General features: G+C 35.2%; 1 protein-coding gene across 1 annotated transcript in view; it reads right to left on the bottom strand.

Moving 5' to 3' along the window:
• Nucleotides 1–25450, bottom strand: part of Psf3 (DNA replication complex GINS protein Psf3) — a gene marked incomplete in the record, with an annotated part of 26383 nt that extends 933 nt beyond the window's left edge. The window contains 2 exon segments of the mRNA XM_081756543.1: nucleotides 1812–1956; nucleotides 25109–25450. Of these exon segments, the coding sequence (XP_081612669.1) occupies nucleotides 1812–1956; nucleotides 25109–25214 (251 nt within the window).

The raw sequence follows: 25450 nt of genomic DNA, 5'->3' as shown, positions 1-25450 counted from the left end.
CTTCTTCCACAACTGGAACATGATATCCCTGACTTCATTTAACAACATGATGGAGCACCATTCTATTTCCACTCAGACGTCAGACGTGAAATGAATAGGCGACTATGAAAAGATAATTTGCACGTGCTGGTAGAGATGATAGTGAAAATTTAGCGTTGGCCTTCACGTTCTCGCGACTTTACTACTTGTGATTTTCGTCCCTGGTATTTTGTCGAACAACACGCGTATCAGCTATTTTTACCAACTACCATCCAGAGTCTTTGTGTTCACACCACAGAAGCTATAGAATTTGTGGACAGTGTACTGTTACAAAGTGTATGGGAGATATGAACAGATACAAAACAAAAGTCTTTGAGTTTTCGTTTCCATTGATAACATTTTCACGTGTCGGACTATTGGTAAGCGAAGATTTGTTCAAGTTTGTAATCAGAAAGATAATTTGTAATAACGCTATTATTTACGTTATCTGCTGAATATAACGGTTGATAAGAAAAATGAAGTTCGTCAATCACCTTTTCTCTTTCATTTACGTTTTATTCTGTAGCACTTAGCGAGAGCTAGAAATAAACACACAAAAGACCACTACGAGAGAAAATGACACCATTTTGGATTCCTCTCATATTTATGTTTCGCTGTCAAAAAAAAAAAGGGGGGGGGACGGGTTATTCACAGTTCCGTTGCCAAGGGCCCCAGAAAGTAGACGTTGACCAATAGGTGTAATATGAAGTAATCATCAAGCCCTATCTACAGGTACTGTTATACCCTAAAGCCTCAGGAAGTTGGTTAAAAAGGACAGCAAAAGTAAGGGGGTCATTGGTGCTTTAGAGAAACTGAGAGAGGTTTTAGGTATGAAATCAATATAGGAATAAGATCAGTATGAAACCGCATTTAGCATATACGAGAAACAACCATAGAGGATAATGCTAAGCTGAGATATCGGAATGGTTGAACTTTTTAGCAGCAGTTTTCACATGGCGAAGAATGATCTCACACTAGTTTCACCCTGTTCCTGACTTTTCTTTGAAACAAAGTGCATGTCATATGCAAGTTCTTGAAAGGTTCTATACTAGACCACTTTGTCTTTCGTCTTCGTCTGCCTTTGTTTTCTTTCGAGATACCTATTTTGAAAACAAATCTTCAACCCATTACCTATGCCGATATCTCAGCTTAGCGCTTTCCTCTATGGATTCTTCTTATCAATATGCTAAATGCGATTGAATGCTGATCTTATTCCTAGGTTGATTTCATTCCTAAAACCTCTGTTTCTCTAAATCACCAATGACTCCCCTACCTTTGCTGCTCTTTTTAACCAACTTCCCGGGGCTTTAAAGCCAAAATAACATTACTTCTAGATAGGGCTTGACTCTGTTGGTCAACGTCTACCTTTTGGGACCCTTAGCAATGGAAATGTAAATAAACTCCTTTATATGCGCGGGAAAAGATCCACTTTTCTAGCCGTGAAAACATTTTTCTTTCCTGTTTCCAAAGAGAAGTGTTAAGAATCCTGATTAACATAAAGTTAAAAACAAAAAGTAAAATAAAAACAATAAATAATTGAGATGTATTAAAAGTTATAAATGCAACTGCATTTCAATCATTTTCTTTCTTTCTATTTTAACGTAAATAGGACAAGTATAAGCACAAAGTAGTAATCTGCAAAGCATAATGTTCGTTTATTTAATCAACAGCAATACAAAGTTATTCGTCTACATTCAATACTATTAAGTTATTCAACTGATGTTTATAGTCTAACAACAAAGATAAAATATTAGATTTACTTTTGCTCATCTGACGAAAAACTCTTTTATTACCTGTATGCCTCTTTGTATATCCGTGGAATGTCAATGCTCACTATGTGTCTATTTCTTGTACACAGAGACCTCGCTAACCAGTATGGAAGTTCTACTGATGCTCCAGGTTCTATGTCCTCTGTCTCCGAAGACGGGTCAATGAAACCTTTAAGATAATAATAATAATAATAAGATTTATAATAAGGATACACGTATGTAATTATTTAAGGCTTTTTAAGTTACCACTTTACCCATCTATGATTTCAATCAACCAGTGGATGGGTCAAGTAACTTCGTCACTTCCGCTGTCCACTTATGTGTTCGGTTCCAAACAATATGTTTGCTGGGAAACAAAGCATAGGCCGATCTGTGTTTCATCTTATTTTCATGTAAATAAGTTTCCTCACTACTTAATCTATGACGTATTTTTCTTTAAATCTCTCTCTTTCGGAAGTGTAAACGAAAATGCCACTTCTATTATTTGTAAGCCAATGCAAAACATTACTATTGTTAAGTTTCGTATGTAGCTCATGTGTCTGAAATCCATCGAAAACAAATAATGATGGAAGTACTGGCGGAAATACGTCTTGTTTGACCCATCGATAGGGATATTATCAAGCCAGAAGAAAAGTTGCATGAAAATAGCTTATATATTTATTTTTTCTTCCCTGTAATATTTACTTAAAGTTCCAGTGAGTTCACTCCTTTCTCCCTGAACAATTTTAATCTCAAGAATTAAGATCTCATTGGGAAGCATCAATGATAGCACAAATAAATAATAATAATAAAAAAAAAAAAAGCTAACTCACTCTATGGCCTATGGAACCCGGAGGTTCAATGCCGCGTTCACAAAAGCTCTCCACTGACTTCTATTCTTAGCCAATTGGATCCAGTTTCTACTTTGTATTCCTATTTCTGCGAGATCCATCTTAATATTGTCCTCTCATCTGTGTCTAGGTCTTCCTAATGGTCGTTTTCCGGTTGGTCTTCCAGTTAAGATTTTGAAAGCGTTCCTACTTTCTTCCATCCTTTCTTCCAGCACAAATACCATGATTTATAAAAAAAAGTGGTAATTGCTAATAAAGTTACGTATCGTATAGTTAAGAAAGCTTTTATTATTGGGGTTTCGCCTGAAATTCCACGTTTAGTAATGAAACGTTTTATCCCTGTCCTGTCCTCTAGATGAAAAGTTGATGTCATAGCAAGATTATAGATTGGTCATATTCTTCCTTTCATTTTATTGCAGTAGACAATTTTTCTTGTGTACTTCCACATAATTATTAAAAATAATAATGCAAATGAATATAATATTTGCATGTTTCTCATGAATGTTTCCGAATAGAAATAGCGCTACGTTTAGAAGTGAGTGTGCCTCATTTTTGCCCTGCCTGTGCTAGAGACTTTTTAGATTTAAAAAAAAAAGTGTCTACACTGTCATGTTTAAAGAGTACTGGTAGACAGACAGTCACTCACGTCATTCATCAGTAAATGGCAACAAACAGAATCAGTGGGAGAACCAACAGAATGCAGTAGATCAGATGGAAAAAGACTTGATGGAATTACTTTTGTTCATAGATGGCCATTTTGTACTGGGCTCGCGCTCATTTATTTCATTGAGGCTCGCGCTTAATTATTAAATGAATAGTTTGTATTAAAATGAAATGAAATCTTTAAGTTTTGCGTCCCACGATTATGCCGGTTAGGCTAAAGGAGACGGTGATGATGAGAGATAAGTGAAATGGTGGAATGAAGAAAGTGGGAGGAAACGGGAGAACCCTGAGAAAACCCACGAGCACGGTGTTTGTCCACCACAAAGTTCACTTGGCGGGGGCTGGGATCGAACCCGGGACCCCAAGCACCAGAGGTGAACGCTCTACCACTGAGCCACCGCGCCCCCCGTGAGTTTGTATTAAGTTTCTGGAAACAAGCAATATGTTCTCAAGTTGATCGAGCAGTTGTTTATTTCTTTACGTTTCCAGCTTCTGTTGTAAAAATGGATATTAAGTGATATGATGCGTCCATGAACACTCGGATAGTATAGCCTCAGTGCGATTTCTTTGTATGCTTTTTTTTCTCTTCTCCCACTCAAAATCAAGTTTTATATGCTTAAAGATAGATAGATAGACACACGCACACGCATATATGAAGGGTAAGGGGAAAAAAGGAGGAATGTCACAAAACTTCATTTTCGAGAAAACGACGTTTTTATATTTTAAACCGCGTAAAAAGAATAGGTTACTCAAATCTTTTGCCCCTTTTTACATGGACATTTCGACATCTACGCATGCATGGTATATACTGTCAGATAGTACTAAGAGTCACCAACAGATAGGACAAAGCACTCGATAAAGGACACATATGGACATTCCTTGTTTTTTCCCCTTACCCTTCATATATATATATATATATATATATATACAGTGAAACCTCTCTAAAGCGGACAGCCGTGGGGATTTAATAATTGTCCGCTATAGAGAGGTGTCCGTCTTAGAGAGGTTTTGATATTTTCTTACATAAATTAGTAAAGAAGGTAATATGCAATTAGTAACAATATTTTTGGATGAATCATGTACCGTATTCACGAATATTACCAAAATGTTACCGTATCTGTGTTTTCCTCTGCTGTTCAATACTCTATGTTCGAGGCACAAGATGGAAATAAGATGTTATAGTTCTCTGCACTTTACACTTACGTTTTCAGTATGTCGCTTTAATTTGTGGGTTAATTGCAGTCCAGTGGTGTCTTTTTTGTGACAATATGCGTACCCGCGAGCAAAAACTACCGAACTTGTGTTCTGCTTGGTTAGAGATTCCAGCAGGACAGTAGAATAACTTGTTATTCCAAACGGCGGGCAACTGTCAATCACTTTTGTGTCTAAAACAGCTTGGGTGGGAGTGGAATGCAAGCAAAGGACATGAGAGTGTTGTTAAACAGAGACTCTTCGTCTGGATTGTTGTGTAGACAGTTGAGGAGACAAAATGTCACAATGCTTTCTTGGTGACACATGTATGAATTACTAAAAATGTATTTTTACAATACTTTTCAACTTATTTATAGAGAAAGTGTCCGTAATACGGAGGTAAATAATACCTATAAAGGACAGAAAAGACTGTCCGTGCCCGTATTAGAGAGTGTCCGCTTCAGAGAGGTTTGCCAATGTTTTATCCTATTACATTGTTTGGGGATTACAAAATATGTCCGTTACGGGAGGTGTCCGCTTTATAGAAGTGTCCGTTAGTAGAGGTTTCACTGTATATATATATATATATATATATATATATATATATATATATATATATATGTGTGTGTGTGTGTGTGTGTGTGTGTGTGTGTGTGTGTGTGTGTGTGTGTGTGTGTGTGTGTGTGTGTGTGTGTGTTGGGGCAATATAAAATATGCAATATATATGCAAGTTAGTTGGGAACCTTGGGTCCCGCAATAGTGTTCCCAATCGAGCCCCCTTCTAAGTCCATTAGAGTACCTTTTTTCTCCTTACTTTGAAGCAAGGAAGTTTTAAATTTTTAACCATATGACTTCCCTCAGGTACAGTCTATACTTTTAATTATGTGTTTGAAGACATATTGGCCTGCTAAAATACATTAAATATGATAATTTCTTAATTACAAAATTTCAGGAAATTTTGAACTGCTGGTAAAAAAAACAGTTTTTTTTTTCGGTTTCTTTCCGAAAAAATTGGGAAAATAACAAATATGTATTAGGTTAGTTTTACTGGTAATGGAGCCGTTTTTTTTTTTTTTTTTTTCGAACGCGTGAAAAATGTAAGTTGAGAAATTTCAACATTGTGAATATTTAAAAAAGAAGAATTCGAGAATAAAACTATTGTAATTATTCTTGAAAATTAATACTCTGCACTCATCTCCTTTATGTGCCTTTTAGTCGTTTACTCCTGGTTGTGCATTAATTACAGAACTTTTACAATTGTATACACACCTACCATAATGAAGCGTTTCTGTTGCAACAAATAGGGCTCTTGAATGAAACTGAGTTCTTAATGTGCTCTTTGATCTGGTGAAATTTTGTTAATTTTAACCAAATTACTTTTTAAAAGAAAGAACAGTAGGCAAATTTTACTAATACTCATGTACTAAGACATATAATTGTTATTATTTAATATTCAAATGCAGACTTTAATATTAAACTTTATGTACAAAATTTTGTATGTAATCAAATACTTGTTTTCTAGTGCTGCGACAAATTATCTATATATATAAAAATGAAAGGGACTATATTTTTAACTTAACAACTCTTGAACCACCAGACTGATCTCGATAAAAATTTTCATCATAGATGAGGTTTGGGCCTGGAATGACTTTTATCATTTCACTTTGAAGGTGCAACTTGGAGGAAAGAAGTGCGGATATATATATTGAAAATTACCAATCTTAGTGTCGAACCCATAGTTTTCGGGGTTGCTGAGATAAACAGTGACATTTCTGATGAAGCTTAAATTCAAACTCAGCACTGCAACTTTGGGGAAGGGGAGGGGATATATATATATATATATATATATATATATATATATATAAAATGATTGAAAATGACCGATATTAATCTCAAATCCATAGTGTTCGGGGTTGCTGACATAATAGTAGCACTTCCAATGCTGTTTAAATAATTCAGGCCCGCAACGTAGGAGAGGGGGAAGGGTACATATATAAAAATGATTGAAAATAGCGATATCAGTGTCAAATCCATAGTTTTCAGGGCCGCTGAGATGAGCAGTGACACTTCTAATGCTGTTTAAATCCAAATTCAACCCCCATTAGTACTCCCAAAGGGGGAGGGTGATATATAAAAGCAATTGAAAATGACCGATACTAGTGTCAAATCATAGTTTTTTCGGTTCTTATGTTCATTTGTAACAGTTTTGGTGCCCCTTATGCCCAAAATTGAACGTATTCTCCCCGTGCGAAGAACGGGCATTCTGCTAGTCTTTAATAATAACGAACGGAAGTTTCACATGTTAATTTCTTTAATATATTTGTCGTAGCTCAAATTTACGCACTTGTGCGGTGTATACGTGTATATTGTTGAGGCATGTCATTGATTTTATTCAGAAAGATATTATTTTTGGAAGTATATTTGATAAATTGAATGTTAAGAAACTAAATGTTATCACGTAACGTAAACACGTGTGTATGTTTATGTGTTGACATCAATGTTGTGTGTATGTAATGAATGTTATACGGCTAGACGCTTGGTCGTCAGTTCGTAAGATATTGTAATTTGTATTTGTAATGTTTTTGAATTGTCATCAGATTGTCACATTGTAACATTGACACACTTTGACTGTGATATAATCGTTGAGTTCGCAGAAATTTGTAAGTCTGAGAATTTGATCACGATGTAATTCGGGTGAAACCAACGTTTTACCAATAGCTGAGATATACAGAAAGTCGACGACAATGAATTCCAAGATGTCTGGAATCTTCGTATAAAACCTTATAGTTTTTAGAGATTGGGATCAGTCTCAGGAGATCAGTCTCAGAGGACCAGTCTTTGAATAATTGTCTCAAAGTTCAGTCTAAGAGATCATCGTATATCGAGTATTCACATAGTTACTCATGTCACAGTAGTTACTTCTCTGTGATTCTAAGTCCAGTATTAGATCAGGAGATCTAATAGTTCAGCAGACCATTATAGTGGATAATGGTACACAATAGTCGACCATTCTAGACTATTGGCAGCAATATAGAGGTCGTCCAGAACATCGACAGCAGTTCCAGTCATCAGGTGTATAAAGGTACGTGTATCTCAGCTATGTTTGAGTTCATCGTGGTTAACTTCCTAGCTGCTTAAAGATATGTGATCTTGCGTTTATATTCAGTCGACGATCAATCACAATAGTACACAAGCTTTAATGAAAATACAAAGTTTTAATTCAGAGTCAATTAATGTGGTTTCTTTCCGTCATCCTGTACCTACTCATTCTAGATGGTGAGTAGCAGCGATCTTCGACCGTCATTTAACATTTCATCCCCATGCTATATAGGCACGACGGTGGAAGGTTGTTATGGTGGAGATGCTTTCGGTTCGAGGCCCGGGATGTGTATTCTAGAGTAGTGCGCACCAGTTTTATGGTGGAGATATTTTGGTTCGATTCCCGAACAGTGCTAAAAGTAGTTCGCACCAGTCTTATGGTGAAAATAGCTATGATTCGAATCCCGAAACGGAATAATTTTAGTGTTAAGAATATATTTTAATAGGTTATGGTTAAGTTCAGTTTATATTTAAGTAATTTAGTATGTTAAGAGTTTGTATTATAATCGTTCACCACTTAAAGACGAGATATGGTTCGGATCTCGAATGACTAAGGCAATTGACTCAAGTAGAATAAGTAATAAGTTAACCCTCACCACCCACCCTCACTTCGTAATTAAAGTTGAATTAAGTATTTAGTTAAATGAATGAAAGAACTGTGTTAACTAGAGCACAGAAAGCGAGTAAGGGAATAAATATTGATGTGAATTTATTTGGTGTGAGGACACCGGAAAGACAAAATACTTCTTGTAGTCACGATAAGGTCGCGAGTCCTAAAATTGTTTTGAGTAAAGAACCAGTTTTTAATTTCCCAAGTAGTCCGGTGACGAAATCTGTATCGGAAGACTTTCCTTCAATCATAACTTTAGATTCGAAATTAATAAATAGTGAAAATAAGAATTTTACGATGGCGTCTAACATTACGTTTTATGCAGATATTAATAAATTGCCTAAATTCGATCTTAAGAACGATAGTGACATCGTGTCGTTTTTCGATGAATTTGACGATGCTTGTCAAATGGCAGGCATCGCCGAAAGCAAACGAAAGGAATTACTGCCCAATATTTTCAAAGGAGTAGGGAGGCAATGGATTAAATTGTTCCTGAAACGGAGAAACACGGCAGAAATACAGTATAAAGAGTTGCAGTCTGAAATAGTAGACGAGTTTACGAAATCTAATGTAACAATAGATATTGAAGATAAAATTAAGGAGCGGTTACAGCATGAAGACGAAGCTGTAATTAATTACGTTTATGACATGCTCGTTCTTTGTGAACGACTGGATTCAAAAATGAATGATATTAAGAAGATAGGTATTATAGTTGGAGGTCTATATCCATACTATATGGAAAAGGTAGGAACGCGTGAATATTCTAGCTTAGACAAATTCGTGGAGGATTTGCAGAAGATAGAAAAGAATAAGTGTAAAATAGCAAAGCGTGTGAAAAAGGAATCCGGTAAAGTTACAATCAAAGATCTTGTAAAGAAAATTAGAGAGCAAGTAGAAGATGACGAGAGTGGATCTGATTCAGATCACGTGGTGGTAAGAAAACATAAAGAGGAAAGTAAGATCAAACAAGAACCTCCGAGTATTACGCAAATCGCGGAATTAGAAAAGAAAATAGACAAATTACAGTTAGCATTGTCGGCAAAAACACAAGACGAAGAGAAACAAGAGAATAACGCGAGAAAACAAGGGAAAAATCAGTATTATAGGAATAATAAGCAGAATAGAGGTAATTATCGAAATAATTACCGTGGAAATGGAAATAAAAATAAGAGTTGGTACAGTAATAGTAACAAAAGTCAAAACAACAATAGAGGTAATAACGGTTATTACAATAAGCGTGGTAATCGAGGAAATTTTTGGAGAAACAATAGAGGACGTGGTCAACAAGGAAACTGGCAAGGGAATTGTCAGAATTCGTGTTGTCACCAGTCTTATAATTTCGAAAACCCGAATCAGCAGAGATTTGTGCAAGTGGTACCAGCACAAGTAAATGGTACTACTTACTATCAAACACCAGGCAAGAGTAATTTAAACGGAACACATCTGTAAATGGGAGAGGCGCATTTACAGGCAATCGAAATGTCCGGATAAGAGAAATAATTGCCTCAGTTAGTTTAGACAACAACATGGTATATTTACCATTAGAAATCGATGATAGACAGGTCAAAGCGTTACTCGATAGTGGGTCGCAAATTTCAATTATTAACGAGAAATTAGTGCCACCGAGTGCAAAAATAATCCCACAACAAACTAAGATCAAAGGGATCACGCAGAACACGCTGGTAATTAACAAATTAGCCATAATTAAGTTTAAAATTTTAAATCAAACGTTTCATCAGGCTTTTAGGATAATAAAAGACTTCCCATATCAAATGTTGATTGGGAATGATTTTTTGCAAACACAAAATTGTAGAATTGATTATGGAACTAGTAAAATTATTGTTCAAAGATTTGGGAAACCAATTAAACATTGTAGAAACGATCAGGAAACCAGAACAGTTTCTGATAATGTTGCAATTAGTATAAAATCAAGTTTAAAGCCAAAATGGGTTCTTGGTCATAGGGTGAAGTTGTTACCAAGAACTAGGACAACTGTCGAAGTTAACCTAGTTAGTTCTTGGGCGAACAATGAATTTCTATTAGAGCCAGATAAATTGTTAGAGTCTCAATATAACATATTTGTACCTAGAGTAATTTTGTCGAATGAAAATAGGTGTTTAGAAGTTATCAATCCGTCAAATAAGACGATCATGTTGACGAAAAATTTAAAAATTGGAGATGCAGAAGCATGCATGAATGAATCGGAATTAAGACAAGAAGGATTATCAGAGGATGAAATTGAAGAGGTGTTAGAGGCGAGAAAAAACTACGATAAATCACGGTTAAAATTTGGCAATAAGACTAAACCAGAAATCAAAAAGAAATTAGAGAAATTGTGCTACGATTACGCAGATGTTTTTGCGTGGCGAGAAAACGAATTAGGAAGAGTCAAGGGAGTAGAACATAAGATAGAGTTGGAAACGGAAGTTCCGTTTCGACGTCAACAGTATCCAATACCTATAGCTATGAAAGATAAAGTTAAAGAACAGATAAACATTTTACTCGAACAAAACATCATCGAGGAAAGTAGTAGCTCGTATAACTCACCTATGTTATTCGTAAAGAAGCCAAACGGATCGATTAGGGCCTGTTTGGACTGTAGACTGCTGAATCGGCACGTACGGTTCCATTCCGTGGCGTTGCCGCCTATCCATCAAATTCTTACAAGTATGGGTGGTCACAAATTCTTTAGTGTGTTGGACATTTAGAGTGCCTATCATACGGTATCAATTTCTAAGGATTCTAGGAAGTATACAGCATTCAATATTCCAGGCGTAGGAGCGTATCAATACTCGAAATTACCGATGGGTTACATTCAATCGCCCGCTATATATACAAAAATCATGGCAATGACATTAGCTAACGTTCATCCGGAGGCGGTGTCATTTTACATGGATGATATATTTTTATATGTAAACAATCAGGAGAAAATGGTATCTGTGTTACACTCAGTTTTTCAAAGGTTAAGGAAATATGGGTTAAAGTTATCAGTAGAGAAATGTCACTTCATGGAAGAGAAGGTAATGGCTTTAGGTCACATCGTGAGCGAAGCTGGTTACGAAATCAGTCCTAAAGTAATTCAAGCAAGAAAGGCTTGTAAGCCACCTACAAGCGCGAAAGAGTTGAAATCATTCCTTGGTTTGACTAATTATGTGAGGAAGTTTTGTAAAAACTACGCGGAAATGACATCTAATTTCTAACAATTATTAAGAAAAAACCATAAATTTGTGTGGACAGAGGAACACCAACTTAGTTTTGAAAAACTAAAGGAAGCGTTAATGAGTGCACCTTTATTGGCACCTTTCCGTGAAAATCTGGAAACTAGAGTGTATACGGATGCATCTACAAAATCAATAGGGGCTGTACTTATGCAGAAACAATTGAATGGAGAGTGGAATGGAGTATAGCGTATTATAGCAGAGTATTGAGAACAAACGAAACACGAAGACATATAGTGGAACTAGAAATTTTGGCCGTAGTGAGTGCTTTCAAAGCATTTAACTATTATTTGTACAATAAAGAATTTGAGCTGTACACTGATTGCAGGTGTATAAAATACCTTCAAACAACGCCAAAATTATCGCCGAAACTGTTACGGTACAGTTTAGAGATGGCACAGTATCAGTACACGCCAGTACATTGTCCAGGAGAGAAAAATCCTAGCGATGTATTATCAAGAAACACGAACATCCAACCAACTGATGAGGACATCGATTTAGATGCGTTACCAGTCAAGACAGAAGACCTCGAAGTCAACATCACGTTCGACGAAGATGTGGATGTAGCTGAGTTGCAACGGAAAGACCCTTTCTTCGGTTCAATAATGAAGGCTATAGAACATCCGGAAGAAGCAGATGAAAAAGCAGAAAAGCAGGCACGCTGGTATGAAATTAAGGACGGAAAACTTTTCAGAACTCAGAAGATGGCTAATGGGAAGAAATTCCTATTATGCATTCCTTTTTCTTTGCGGGAACAAGTTTTCAAAAACTTGCATTGTTCGATATACGGAGGAGGACATTATTCCTACACGAAGTGTTATAATCGAGCATTGAAATCCATCTATTTCCCAAACATGAAAAGATTTTTCCAAGAGAAGGTCAGCCAGTGCATCAGTTGCCAAATTCAGAAACGTAAAGCTGGTAGGACACCACTGCATCCGCAAACATACCCGAGTTATATGCCATTCCAGCATGTAACTATGGATGAGATTGGGCCGTTTAAAAGATCGAAAAATCACAGGAATAAATATGTTATTGTATTCGTTGACAGTGCTACCCGATACGTAATTGCAAGAGCAGTTCCTGCTATAACTTCTGAAATTATAGCAGAAGCAATTTTTGAAGAATTAATTACAAAACATGGGATTCCTGAGATTCTTGCGATGGACCGGCATAGCACACACCGGAGCCGAGTGATGGAAGAGATGGCTGAACGGTTTGGTATGCGGTTGAATTTTGCAAATACAGATGCCCATTATAATATTGGAACATCGGAGAGAGCCATCGGGTCAATTCAACAAATTATGAAGCACTATATAGACCGTGAGTTTACAAACTGGGACGAGATCTTACCTTCAATTGTGTTTACCATGAATACACAGATTCATGACGGGACAAAACACTCGCCTTATTATTTGCTTACAGGGCGTGAACCCAGAACGTTCTTGGAACAGGATCTGGACATACCTTGTGAGTATGTAGAAAACGAAGAGCGAATACGAAATGTAAAGGAAGCAAGGAAGATCGCGTATCAGAATTTGCAGAAGCGGTTCAAATCCCAAAAGAAGCAAATTGAGAAGAAGTTCTCTCAACCAAACTTCGATGTGGGACAAAAAGTTTGGATTCGTGAAATGCCAAGAGCAGGCATTCCAGCTTGTTTTGGAAAACGATATAACATTCGAGGAGTAATAGTGCAAAAGTTGAATAATAACTCATATAAAGTGAGATACGAGACTAAGAAAGGACAAGAGAAGACGGATTCAGTTGACATAAGACGTTTGAAACCATTTGTAAGTGCAAATGAGGAAGATTTGGATAGACCAGAGGAAGAGTCGGATTTAGACAGTGATGTCTAATGAAAAAAAAAAGAAAAAACAACGCGTGGGAAAAACCAAAAAGTTTTTCAAAAGGACTACATCACGAAGAAAAAAAAAAGTTTTGCAACTATGAAAACACGAATAAGTTGTTAGTAGACAAGTTTAATATTTTTTTTTGTTAGGTATCTGTAAACAACATGTTTTTGTCAGTGAAACAGCGAGTTGGACCGCTGTTTATCAACAAAAGTCCGTGTCCCGAAATCAAAGTAAATGTTGATTTCCATCTAAAAATCCCTTAACTGGTAAAAGTATATTGTTTACAGAGCATAAAGTGACTAGGAAATTAGAGAATTTTTTTTTTAAATTAGAGAGATATCTAGTAAATATATTTAATTTGTTAAAATAATCCAAGGTACACATACAAAGTAAACTAAATAAATGAAAACATAAGTATTAAATAAATAATAGATATAGAAATAATTAAAATAAATAAGTAAAATTCAGAATAGTAATTCTAAGTTTTAATTGTTACAGTTATCATCATGTTCAAGATTGTCGTTTGTCTAGTACTATTGATTAGTATTGGGGTAGCTGAAGAACATCAACAAATAACATTATCAGATATTGGACTAGCATTGACACAGAATGCTTATGCTGTTCATGCGACGAACATGGTGTTTACGACCGTTAAAATGCATTTAAATTTTCAAGAATCGGTGCCAGTACACGACAAATGTACTGACGCATACGAGATTTTAAATGATTATGCAGTAAAAGAGAGAGAGTTTAGACAGAATATAGTAAATTTATTGCCATGCCATTTTGTATATGAAAATGGTAGAACGAGATGTAATAATAATCACAGGAATAAAAGATTTATATTTTCGTGGTTACTGGGATTGTCGTCCATTGGTTTATCGACGTATAATTTAATACATAATAAACAATTGTCTCAGTCTATTGATAAGTTAAGTAAACATGAGAATGTATTAACTAATGAAATTAAAAATCTAAAAGAATCATTTAATAATGAGATAACAGTAGTCCACGGGATAGTCGTAAAAGTACAACATGTGTTGCAAGATTTTAAAAATAAAATTCAGGAGCTATACTGTTATTTGCATCAATCCCAACGCAAGATAATGGCAAACTTGTTTGTTCATCTTGTACAGGAGAGAGTAAATAAAATAGTAAATAGCATTTTAAATAATGAGTTAACATATCATATATTATCTAATGCTGATGTTAAAAAGTTAATTAATTTTCATGATGTTTTGAAAAATACTATTTATAGGTCAGACATTGGAATGTTTTACCAAATGTCTAGCGTATATTTAGTAAAATACCATTACGAAGAAAATAATGTTGATTTAATAATAAAGACTCCGATAATATATGATACTAGTATTTCAATAATGTATGACGTTACATCAATGGGCTACTTAATAAATAATACAAGAATATTTTATCAATTACCGGAAGCAGTCTATTTGGCTGAAGGTAAATTTCACTCATTGGATAAAAGTAAATGCGAATTTAAAAGTTTTCTATATTTTTGTGAGAGCATAACTATGGATCGTGAATCGAAATGTTTAAATAATATCATTTTAAATAATTCTCTAGAAGGATGTCAGCAAAATTCGGAAAAATTTTTGGGGAATGTGATATTCAGATATACACACGCTGGTGTGATGTATTCTTCTATTGAAGAAGCGTACATGACAAAAGTGGGTGTACATCAAGAAGTTACTTCAACAAAACTTGATCAAACCAAAGCTAAATCAAATTTCATAAACTATGATAAATTTGATAACATAATAATTGGAGAGCTGGTCATTCCATCTAAACGGATAATTCAGATTCAGAATAAACATATTAAACTGATCGGTAATTGGACTGAGAGACAAATAAATTTCACCTTGCATACGCAAGAGCTAAATAGTTTAACTGAAAAATTGTTAAAATTGAAAGTCGATACTTCGATCCCAGAACTACATTTAAAAACAGACTATATCATGTATGTAATTTTTGGAGTGATAATATCATTAATTTTGACAACAATATTGTTATTAGTACTGTATTGTAAGCTTTATAGAGCAATACGGAAGTATAAAATTCAAAATCAGGAATAATAATAAGGAATAATAATAATAATAATAATAATAATAATAATAACAATCATAATAATAATAATCATCAAAAAGCAATAATAAAGTAAGCGTAGTATGTAAATCAATATCGTATGTGCCTTGGGTTATGAAAAAAAAAGTTTTTACATTTATGGATATGAAGAAGAATGGAGTTTATTTTGAAAAAAAAAATCTAAGTTGCAATAAAACCTGAAAAGGAATATCGGATTAACATTGAAGACAATTGGTAATATGTAGACATACTTACCTACAGCATGAAGTAGTTGTGAGTTGAAAAGCCTTTGGTTATGTCATCCTAGATAAAACTAGGATTGGTCTAGTTGAGTCGGTGAAAACGATTAAATCGTTGAATAAAAAATGGTTACGTAGTACTAATACGGCAAAACTCTTTGTTTTGGTAGAAAAGAAGCAATAGAAAATAAGCATAGATAATAGATCATCATAGATAAGCATAGATACAAGCATGTAAATAGATAATAGCTAAGTTAAATAACATCAGAATATTAGTGAAATCAGTAGCTTCAAGCTATAGAAAACAAAAGCGAAAAGAAGAAAAATAGAAAAGTTGTCTATTAGTAAAGCTAGATAAATAGACAAATCATAGATAAAGTAGATGCTAGTGTTATAAACTAGTTCAAGTAAGCTTACAAATCTACAATAAGAAGTCGTTAAAAGTACGAAAAAGTGGAAAAAAGTCGTTAAAAAAGAAGTAAATAGTTTCAATAGAAAAGTAGGAAAATCATAGATAAGAGACGAGAAATAGTTGGAAATAGAATACAATCATAATGCATCATATCAATAATCATCATTAACTTGTATGTAAACACATTATTTTTATCAAAATTCATTTTTTAAATTCACGTTTTTTTTAAAAATGAGAGAAGAATTATTGATTTATTATTATTATCAAATGATCAATTGGCGTATAGATTATTTGTATAATAATAAGTTATTGTATTCAGTTTATGAATATCTTTGATATTCATGAGGATACAGTACTCCGTTTAGTAGTTTTCTGTTTTCTAAAACATACTACTTGCGGAGAGCCGACGGAAGCCTGTTGCTTGCAGCTCGTGCGGACGAGAGAGGATGCGTTGCTAGGGGGCGTGACTTACGAGAAGATGGCCGCCGTCGTAGCAACGAAACCACTCCCACTGAGGATGAGTGTCTTTCATTTACATTGTTTTTGATGCTTTATGAATGATTTCTAAGTACAGAGAGTGTTGGAATGTTAAAATAAGATAGATTGAACATCAATAAAGATAATTGCACCTACAAACAACGTTAAAACTAGTAATAAAGTGTATTTAAGAGCTGAAATATGCACAAAAATGTAGGATTTTACGACTTTAAAAAAAAAAAAAAGACAATAACAGCGTCAAACGAGTGAAAATGTAACAAGGATAGCATTTTTGTATCCGAATAGGTTACATAACGATTAGAACACTAGTCATTATTTAGAATATGCATCGATTATGCATTTTATAGAGAATAATGAACGATTAATGAACATTAATATTAGGCCTATGCTGAAAGTATGAATATATTGTTCAGAAGAGAGTCATAGACCGCGATATAGTTATATTAGTTTTTAAGAAAAATAAAAACGCGATTTCATACTTAGTTATCTATATTTACAGGTATTATGGAAAAGAAGTTTACCGTACTTGCTATTGCTTTAACAGCTTTAACAGCCTTAGTACTAGCAACGTCTATAATTATTATTTATTTAATTATTAAATTACGTAGATTTAGTAGAAAGAAAAAACAGGAAGGAAGAGTAGAGAATAAAAAGGTGTATGACGATATTAGTAACGTAGAAAACTGCGGATTATTTCCAATCTATGCAGAAATAAATAAAAACCACACTAAAAAGCACACTATTTGCACAAAACAAAATGCAGATCACTATCTCAAGCACAAAAAGGAACCACAAGGTAACTTGAACATTGTTGGTATGCACTGCACCAAAACCAAAGAGGGATGTATCACGAATTATCCGATTTTGAAGCGGAAAAAACGGATAAACATTTTGTCACAAACTTGAAACACGAAAAACTGTACATTCGTCCATGCGACGTAGTGGTCCTGTGAACATTTTGCCGAAATTTTCACGAAAAATGCGGAGCACGTATTCAAAGTTAACTTTATCCATCGAAGCAACGCGGCAAACAGGATAAGACGTGGAAGTTTTTCAAGATCAGTGTCACAAAACGTTGCTGACACAACATTTTCGGAAGGAAGTGCATCAAGAGTTGCTAACTCTATAGATAGCAAACTTACCGTAAGTGAAGTGAATAATATTTTTTAAATTTTATTTTTGTGTTCTAAAATCATGCAACGACAAGAGACGTTGTTGATTAGTGTATTAGTGGTTTATATCAACATATCTAGTGTATATTAAAGTGCATCATATTTATGGAAAGCATCAGTGATATGGTCACTGATACTAGTGGAAACTATGCGGAGACAATAAACACTGAGTTGAACTTTGCGACTGAATTCAGTGGAAACTTTTCAAGAACGAGAGTGAGAAAATATACGTATGTGCAGTTCCGAGCACAGGAAATGCAACACAACTTCAAGTAGTTATATATGTAACTCAGTAGATGGCAGGAGCTCATACTTTGATGAGGACTCTTGACAAGTATTTTTTTTAAAAAAAAAAAGAAACAATGATTGTAAATAAATAATGTTTTGATGATTTCTTTTGAATGTGATAAATGAATATAAAGATATATACAGGGTGATGGTTGAATATATATGATTATTTTATGTAATACAGAATATATGTAATTATTTTACGATCAATTTCAGGGATGAAATTGAGGCGAGAACGGAGTTCTCTCATTTTGAAGGAGGGGCATGTTGAGGCATGTCATTGATTTTATTCAGAAAGATATTATTTTTGGAAGTATATTTGATAAATTGAATGTTAAGAAACTAAATGTTATCACGTAACGTAAACACGTGTGTATGTTTATGTGTTGACATCAATGTTGTGTGTATGTAATGAATGTTATACGGCTAGACGCTTGGTCGTCAGTTCGTAAGATATTGTAATTTGTATTTGTAATGTTTTTGAATTGTCATCAGATTGTCACATTGTAACATTGACACACTTTGACTGTGATATAATCGTTGAGTTCGCAGAAATTTGTAAGTCTGAGAATTTGATCACGATGTAATTCGGGTGAAACCAACGTTTTACCAATAGCTGAGATATACAGAAAGTCGACGACAATGAATTCCAAGATGTCTGGAATCTTCGTATAAAACCTTATAGTTTTTAGAGATTGGGATCAGTCTCAGGAGATCAGTCTCAGAGGACCAGTCTTTGAATAGTTGTCTCAAAGTTCAGTCTAAGAGATCATCCATCGTATATCGAGTATTCACATAGTTACTCATGTCACAGTAGTTACTTCTCTGTGATTCTAAGTCCAGTATTAGATCAGGAGATCTAATAGTTCAGCAGACCATTATAGTGGATAATGGTACACAATAGTCGACCATTCTAGACTATTGGCAGCAATATAGAGGTCGTCCAGAACATCGACAGCAGTTCCAGTCATCAGGTGTATAAAGGTACGTGTATCTCAGCTATGTTTGAGTTCATCGTGGTTAACTTCCTAGCTGCTTAAAGATATGTGATCTTGCGTTTATATTCAGTCGACGATCAATCACAATAGTACACAAGCTTTAATGAAAATACAAAGTTTTAATTCAGAGTCAATTAATGTGGTTTCTTTCCGTCATCCTGTACCTACTCATTCTAGATGGTGAGTAGCAGCGATCTTCGACCGTCATTTAACATTTCATCCCCATGCTATATAGGCACGACGGTGGAAGGTTGTTAATATATATAAATAAGATAATCTCTGTTTTTGAGTTGTTCGAAAAATATACAAATAATAAAGAGGGATTTTTATCAGAAATCAGAAAACTAAAAAAGTAAAATTAAAAGTTGTTGTTTTAAGTATTTTTCCTGCTAGTGAAATACGTTGTATATATGCTGAAGACACGTTACAGCAAATAAGACTAGTATCAGACGAAGAAATAGTTAGAAATAGTTATTAAATTATATTTTCCGGCTTTTGTCAATATTCCGAACAAAAGATTTTTTTTCTAATATGTTCAAAATTCCGGAAAAGGAAGATACGAATCTCCATAAAATATATATTTGATTTTAACATAACTAACTAACTAACTAACTCTATGGCCTATGGAACACGGAGGTTCAGTGCCGCGTTCACAAAAGCTCTCCACTGACTTCTATCCTTAGCTAATTTGATCCAGTTTCTAGTTTGTATTCCTATCTCTGCGAGATCCATCTTAATATTATCCTCCCATCTGCGCCTAGGTCTTCCTAATGGTCGTTTTCCTATGGGTCTACCAGTCAAGACTTTGAAAGCGTTTCTACTTTCTTCCATTCTAGCTACATGACCTGCCCACCTAAGCCTCCTAAGACTTGACGACCCTAACAATGTTGGGTAAACCGTATAAACTATGTAGTTCCTCGTTATGAAGCTTCCGCCATTCCCCATTCTCGTTCCTCTTGGGTCCGAATATTCTTCTCAGGATCCTGTTCTCAAATACTTTCAGTCTATGTTCTTCCCTCAGAGTAAGCGACCATGTTTCGCAACCATACAGAACAACAGGCATGATTATCGTTTTATATATTTTAAGCTTCAAATTCCTCGACAGAATTCGCGACGACAAGAGATTTTGAACCGAATAGTAACACGAATTCCCTGCTGTTAGTCGACATTTAATTTCTTCGTGAATATGATTTTCGTCTGTTAATATTGATCCTAAATATTTGAAAGTATCCACTTTATCAAAAGTATTATTTAATATTTTAACGCCTCCACAATTTGCCGTATTACGGTCCCGACGCACTTCCATGTATTTAGTTTTCTCTGCATTTACTTCTAAACCCATGTCCCTGCAAGCGTTTAATAAGATCTCTGCATTTATTTCTACTGTTCTCCTATCATCCCCTATTAAATTTACATCATCAGCATATGCCATAACCTGGTGAATGCCGTTCAACTCTAGGCCCTGGTTGCTATCTTTGATTTTCCTTATGGCGTATTCCAGCACAAAGTTAAATAATAATGGCGACAACGCATCTCCTTGTTTCAGGCCATTTTCGACGTGGAAGCTCGTGGACAAAACATTTGATTTTATTTGATTTTAACATACTGGTATTAACTAAAATTATTCTGGCCCTGTTATTTTAACACTTCCTTGCCATAAAACGGTAACTTTATAAGATTACTTAAGATAATTTAAATGCGTCAAAATAAATAATCTAACTAGGATTAGCTATATTTTAGGATCTTTTGTAGCCCTAGCTCCATTCTATCACGGAGCTAACTTTAAAGGAGTGGTACAAACATATTTGTTGCCACAAAATTTCCCTATTCTAATATAAGAAACATAACTACTCAATTATCTTAACTGTAAATATGATAGTTAAGATTACTATCCAGTAGTAAATATAAAATAGTTTTCATTTTAAAAGCATAATATAGTAAAATATTCGAAAATATCAATTTTTCCCAATTTTTTCGTTTTTTTCCAAGCTCAGGGAAAAAAACGGTAAAAAAACTTTTTTTTCCCAAAATTTCCGTTTTTTTCCCAGGCCTTTACAACAATACACAGGAACAAAATAGTCGACAGACAGTTGTGTAAATGCGCTATAAAAGTACCGCAAATCTAGTGGAACTTCTGGATAGATCAGGCTTCTGTTCGAAAAATAGTAATCGATCCGATTAATAAGATTGTTTCGAGTTCGATTCAGAAAAAAGCAGAGAGAAAGGACCGGGAAGAGCGGTTTAGGAAAAAAAGGATTTGCAAAGTTTAACAACCAGTAAAACTAGTGCCTGCCAGTTGAGTCTTACGGAAGAAAATGAAGCAAATGATGTAGCCTTAGAAGATGAACCACTTTACCAACCAAACACATCCGACTCAGAAGACACAGATTCCGAAACACGGCTAGTACAAAACAGGCATCAGTACACAAACTTAAGCCAAATGATGGAAAGAACTGGCGTTAGTAACCGAGATGCATGCAACTTAATAAATGCATGCCTGAAAGTGGATAAACCGGAAAATATACTGAAACCAACAAAGTTGCGGAGACAACGAATTTATCGGAGAGACAAGGAAGCAGAATCTCATTCATTTGATTTGCGCAAGCTAGTTTGTGTTGGTTTTGATTGGCGCATAGATGAAACCAGACATTTGACCAAATGGAGGACAATTAAGAAAGAAAGAGGATCACTACGCTATTATAGCATATCCTAGTGAGTGCATTTGTATGTTCCATCTCAATGAGCTTCCACTGAGAGAAATTTTTAAAGAATATTCATGGAAAAACTGGTTTAATGGGATTTTCGAGGCCTCTCAGAAGGATGCTAAGTTTTGATTCACGGGATTTATCAATAGTTGATTTCTAGCCTGTCACTGGAAATGTTAAGGAGCTTTATGTAAATATCACAAAAGATTTCGGTGCCGATCAAAAGTATTTGCTGAAGGCTTCCATTGCAATACAGAAGGGAAAGAAGAACCGTGATGATGATGTTATAAACTTTTCACAAACTACTTCTCTAGGAGCTCTTAATCACGCCAGGTGGTTGACGCTCGAACACTTCGTTTATTTATGGGTACAAAAAGTCCATCTAAAAACCTACTACAGCTTCTAACTTACATTGTTAGAGTGTATGCTCCAAGTTGGTTCGAAATAAAAACCCATTCCAACTGCACTGATGGATCACGCAACTTCCACTTTACTTTGGAGAAAGTTCGGAATCTATCCGATAAAGAGATGCACGAAGCTGCAATAAAATCTCTTAAGGTAAACTGTTATTTTGCCCACAGTGAAAATATTTTTCTTGCAGCTCTTCCACATCCAGACATTAAGGTGAGAAGAGATGCAGTGAACAAAATTGTTGTTGCAAGGACAATCAATCAGGCTGGAGTGAGAAAATTTTGTAAATAAAATATTATGATCAATCGTGAAGCATCAGTGTCACTCACAAGTTGTTAAACGAGTCGTAACAGAAGTTTCCAGGGTTTCCACCAAAGTTTCTGGTCATAAAGCCAGGCATGGAATGATTGTTTCATCAGAGGAATCAAGAAGGAAATTTGGAATCCTGGACACTAAGCATATGTTTCTGGGTAAAAGTGCACTTTATGCCGAACATTCATTGGAACCGATTCCTCGCAACAGTTCAGAGATCATTTCCCAAAAATAATCCCATGAATCGAAGCAATCGAAAAGTAAATTCTGGACAAGTTTTGCAGACCACCTAGTAAGCAATCGTAACCTAACTTCACACCAGCAAACTAAGATATATCATGACAATGATAATAGATTATGATTACTAACCAAATGATCTACTACACTCACCAAGAATTTACTCTTCAATTATTACGAACAAGGGCAATATCCTTGAGAACTGACGCTGAAGTCTTCCGAGAAATCCGAGAACGAACCTTGAATTTACGATACCCGAAGAAAAGTTTTTATCTCCAGCTATAACGCCTACAGATAACCTAGGACTAGAATCCAGGGCTGGATTCACGACGGGCTTCTGGCGGAGGGGGCAGTGAAAGGTTTTTCCGATGATCTGAAGCTGCCGCAATATGGTGTCGCTAGGGGGAGGGGCAAACGATACTTCATCCTGTGCTGACGCAGAGATTTCTTTGAATTTAGTAGACGTGTCTTCCTCATCACCTTACTAAAAATAGAAACTACTTTTACACACAGAAGTAACGTTAAAAAAATGGGTTAATGATTTTTGCACATAAAAAATATATACCACATATTACAAAGAGTGTTATTGCTGGAATTGTAAACGACATTCACCAAACTAATTTTGTGCAAATGACTAACTCAATCTTTTACGTAAATCTTATTTATATATATATATCCTTATATGTTAATAATTATAAGAAACAATATGTTGAAAACAACACTTTTTAAACCTCATCACCATTATCACTTATAACTTGCACTACGAGACAAGACGAGAAGTTTTCCGAGTCTCGTAAGCAACACTAGTTCACCCAAGTCTTAGGTCTCAAACACTATTTTAGTGCTAAATGAATCGTATTTAAAACCTATAAATTGATAAAAGTGATTGTACGATCAGAATGAAGTGCATTTATGAGCGTTTAAAGACGCTCAAATCACAATATATTCCAATAATAAATATGGTTTAAATGCTGTTAGATACACCCTTCTTGTACCTCTCGTGACGCAGGATTCTGAGAACTTCTAGAGAAGGGAATACATTTTGTACGTAAATTTACAGAATTCTCAACGCGAGAAGTGAGACATTAAAGAAGTTTCTGAGAATTGAGACGAGACGAGACTTCTATAAAATTTACGAGACGAGATGATAAACGTTATTTCTCATCTCATGGACAACACTAATTTGCACCGAAAAATGTAAAGGAAGCTCTATTCAAATTTTATCTGAACATATTCATGGTAATATTAAGTGTAGAGTAGTCAATGATCTGTTCCATTTGAGGTGATCCGGACTAAGTTATACGATGGTATGTTTAGTTTTCTTTGTTTTAGGACGTATTTTTAAGGAAATAATTCAGCAAATAGGCTAGAAATCTGAGATCCTCGCGAGGGCCAACTGCCACTGCCAGGGCGAGGGGTGCGCGAGGCGAGCGGAAGTTTCCAGGGTGAACGAGAGCGAGGACAAGTTTCCAGCACGAGGGCGAGGGCCAACTTTCATTGCGAGGGAGAGGATGATGAACAACTTCCTTCGCGAGGGTAAAGAAGGTCGAAGTAAAAAGAACATTTATGCACCATACGCTTTTAAACCAGTTCTACTTATCGATGCGCAGCTGGAAAAAAATGAAATGAAATTTTGAGTTTTACGTCCCACGGTTATGCCGGTTAGGCTAAAGGAGACGGTGATAATGAGTAATGAATGAAATGGTGGAATGAAGAAAGTGGGAGGAAACGGGAGAACCCCGAGAAAACCCACGCACACGGTGTTTGTCCACCACAAAGTTCACTTGGGATGCGCAGCTGGAGCATCGGAACGAAAATAAATCACTGAAACGAAAAAATGAATGAAATGACTAAGTAGACTTCCCCAATTTTTCTTAGTGAGTTTCCATATTTTACTGTATTTCCTTTTAAGAAAGTGGTCGCCAAATTCTTAACCTGAACCTATATTCTCGCCTACTTATTCTCAATCTGTACAAATAATTGAGCTCACTCGAGCAGACAATTCTACCTAACAGAAAATGAATAGGTAAAATACGATGTGAAACATTTTCCGTGGAGGAATGAGAGTGTAAATATTGTTACTGAACAGCATATTGAAATAAATTTTGAGTGAAAGTATTGCACGTGAAAGCGTGCTCTTCAACTATCCTAATTTATGCGTATATGCCCGTTGCTGACGCGCCTGCCCCTACGGACGCACTCACTCGATATTGTTCGAGGCCCCTGCTGCGCTTCTGCCCTGACTCGGTTAGATAGCATTCGTGCTTTTAGTGACCACCTAGCATAAGTTGATTCGTGTTTTATACACTGTAGTTTTATCACATACGCCCACTGTACTTATACTGAGCCCTCCTGAAGTCAATCAAGTAGTAATGGAATGTAAGAAATGTATCAAAATTTAGTAGAACCGTCTGCTCCAGTAATGCCAAAAAAAAATTATCACTAGTTCTAAAAGTTAGTAAAATGTGTATATCCTTACCTAAACCATGAACTTTCACTTCAAATTTACAAGGAACACGCTCTTGAGTTGCCAATATGTCAGGAATTGAAAAATAATTAGGAAAATAACTACGATGTAAAGACATTTTGAGCTATAAAGGCACTTTAAAATTTTTGTATTAGATGCTTCAGTGTTTCCAATAAAAATTACTGTCTCTGTAATAAAATATTACATTACGAACGGAAATTTAGTTTCACTAATAAAACCGTAGACAATACAATTCTTTATCGATCCGAAGTCAAAAACATTTAGCTACATTACAAAGTATTTTCCGATGATCAGCTGTTATCATTTGATTTCCCTCCAGCAGTGATGCCAGGC

The sequence above is a fragment of the Thermobia domestica genome, chromosome 1, assembly GCF_964235325.1.
Source record: "Thermobia domestica chromosome 1, izTheDome1.hap1.1, whole genome shotgun sequence".
Taxonomy (NCBI): domain Eukaryota; kingdom Metazoa; phylum Arthropoda; class Insecta; order Zygentoma; family Lepismatidae; genus Thermobia; species Thermobia domestica.
This window is presented reverse-complemented; position numbering and strand designations above follow the sequence as displayed.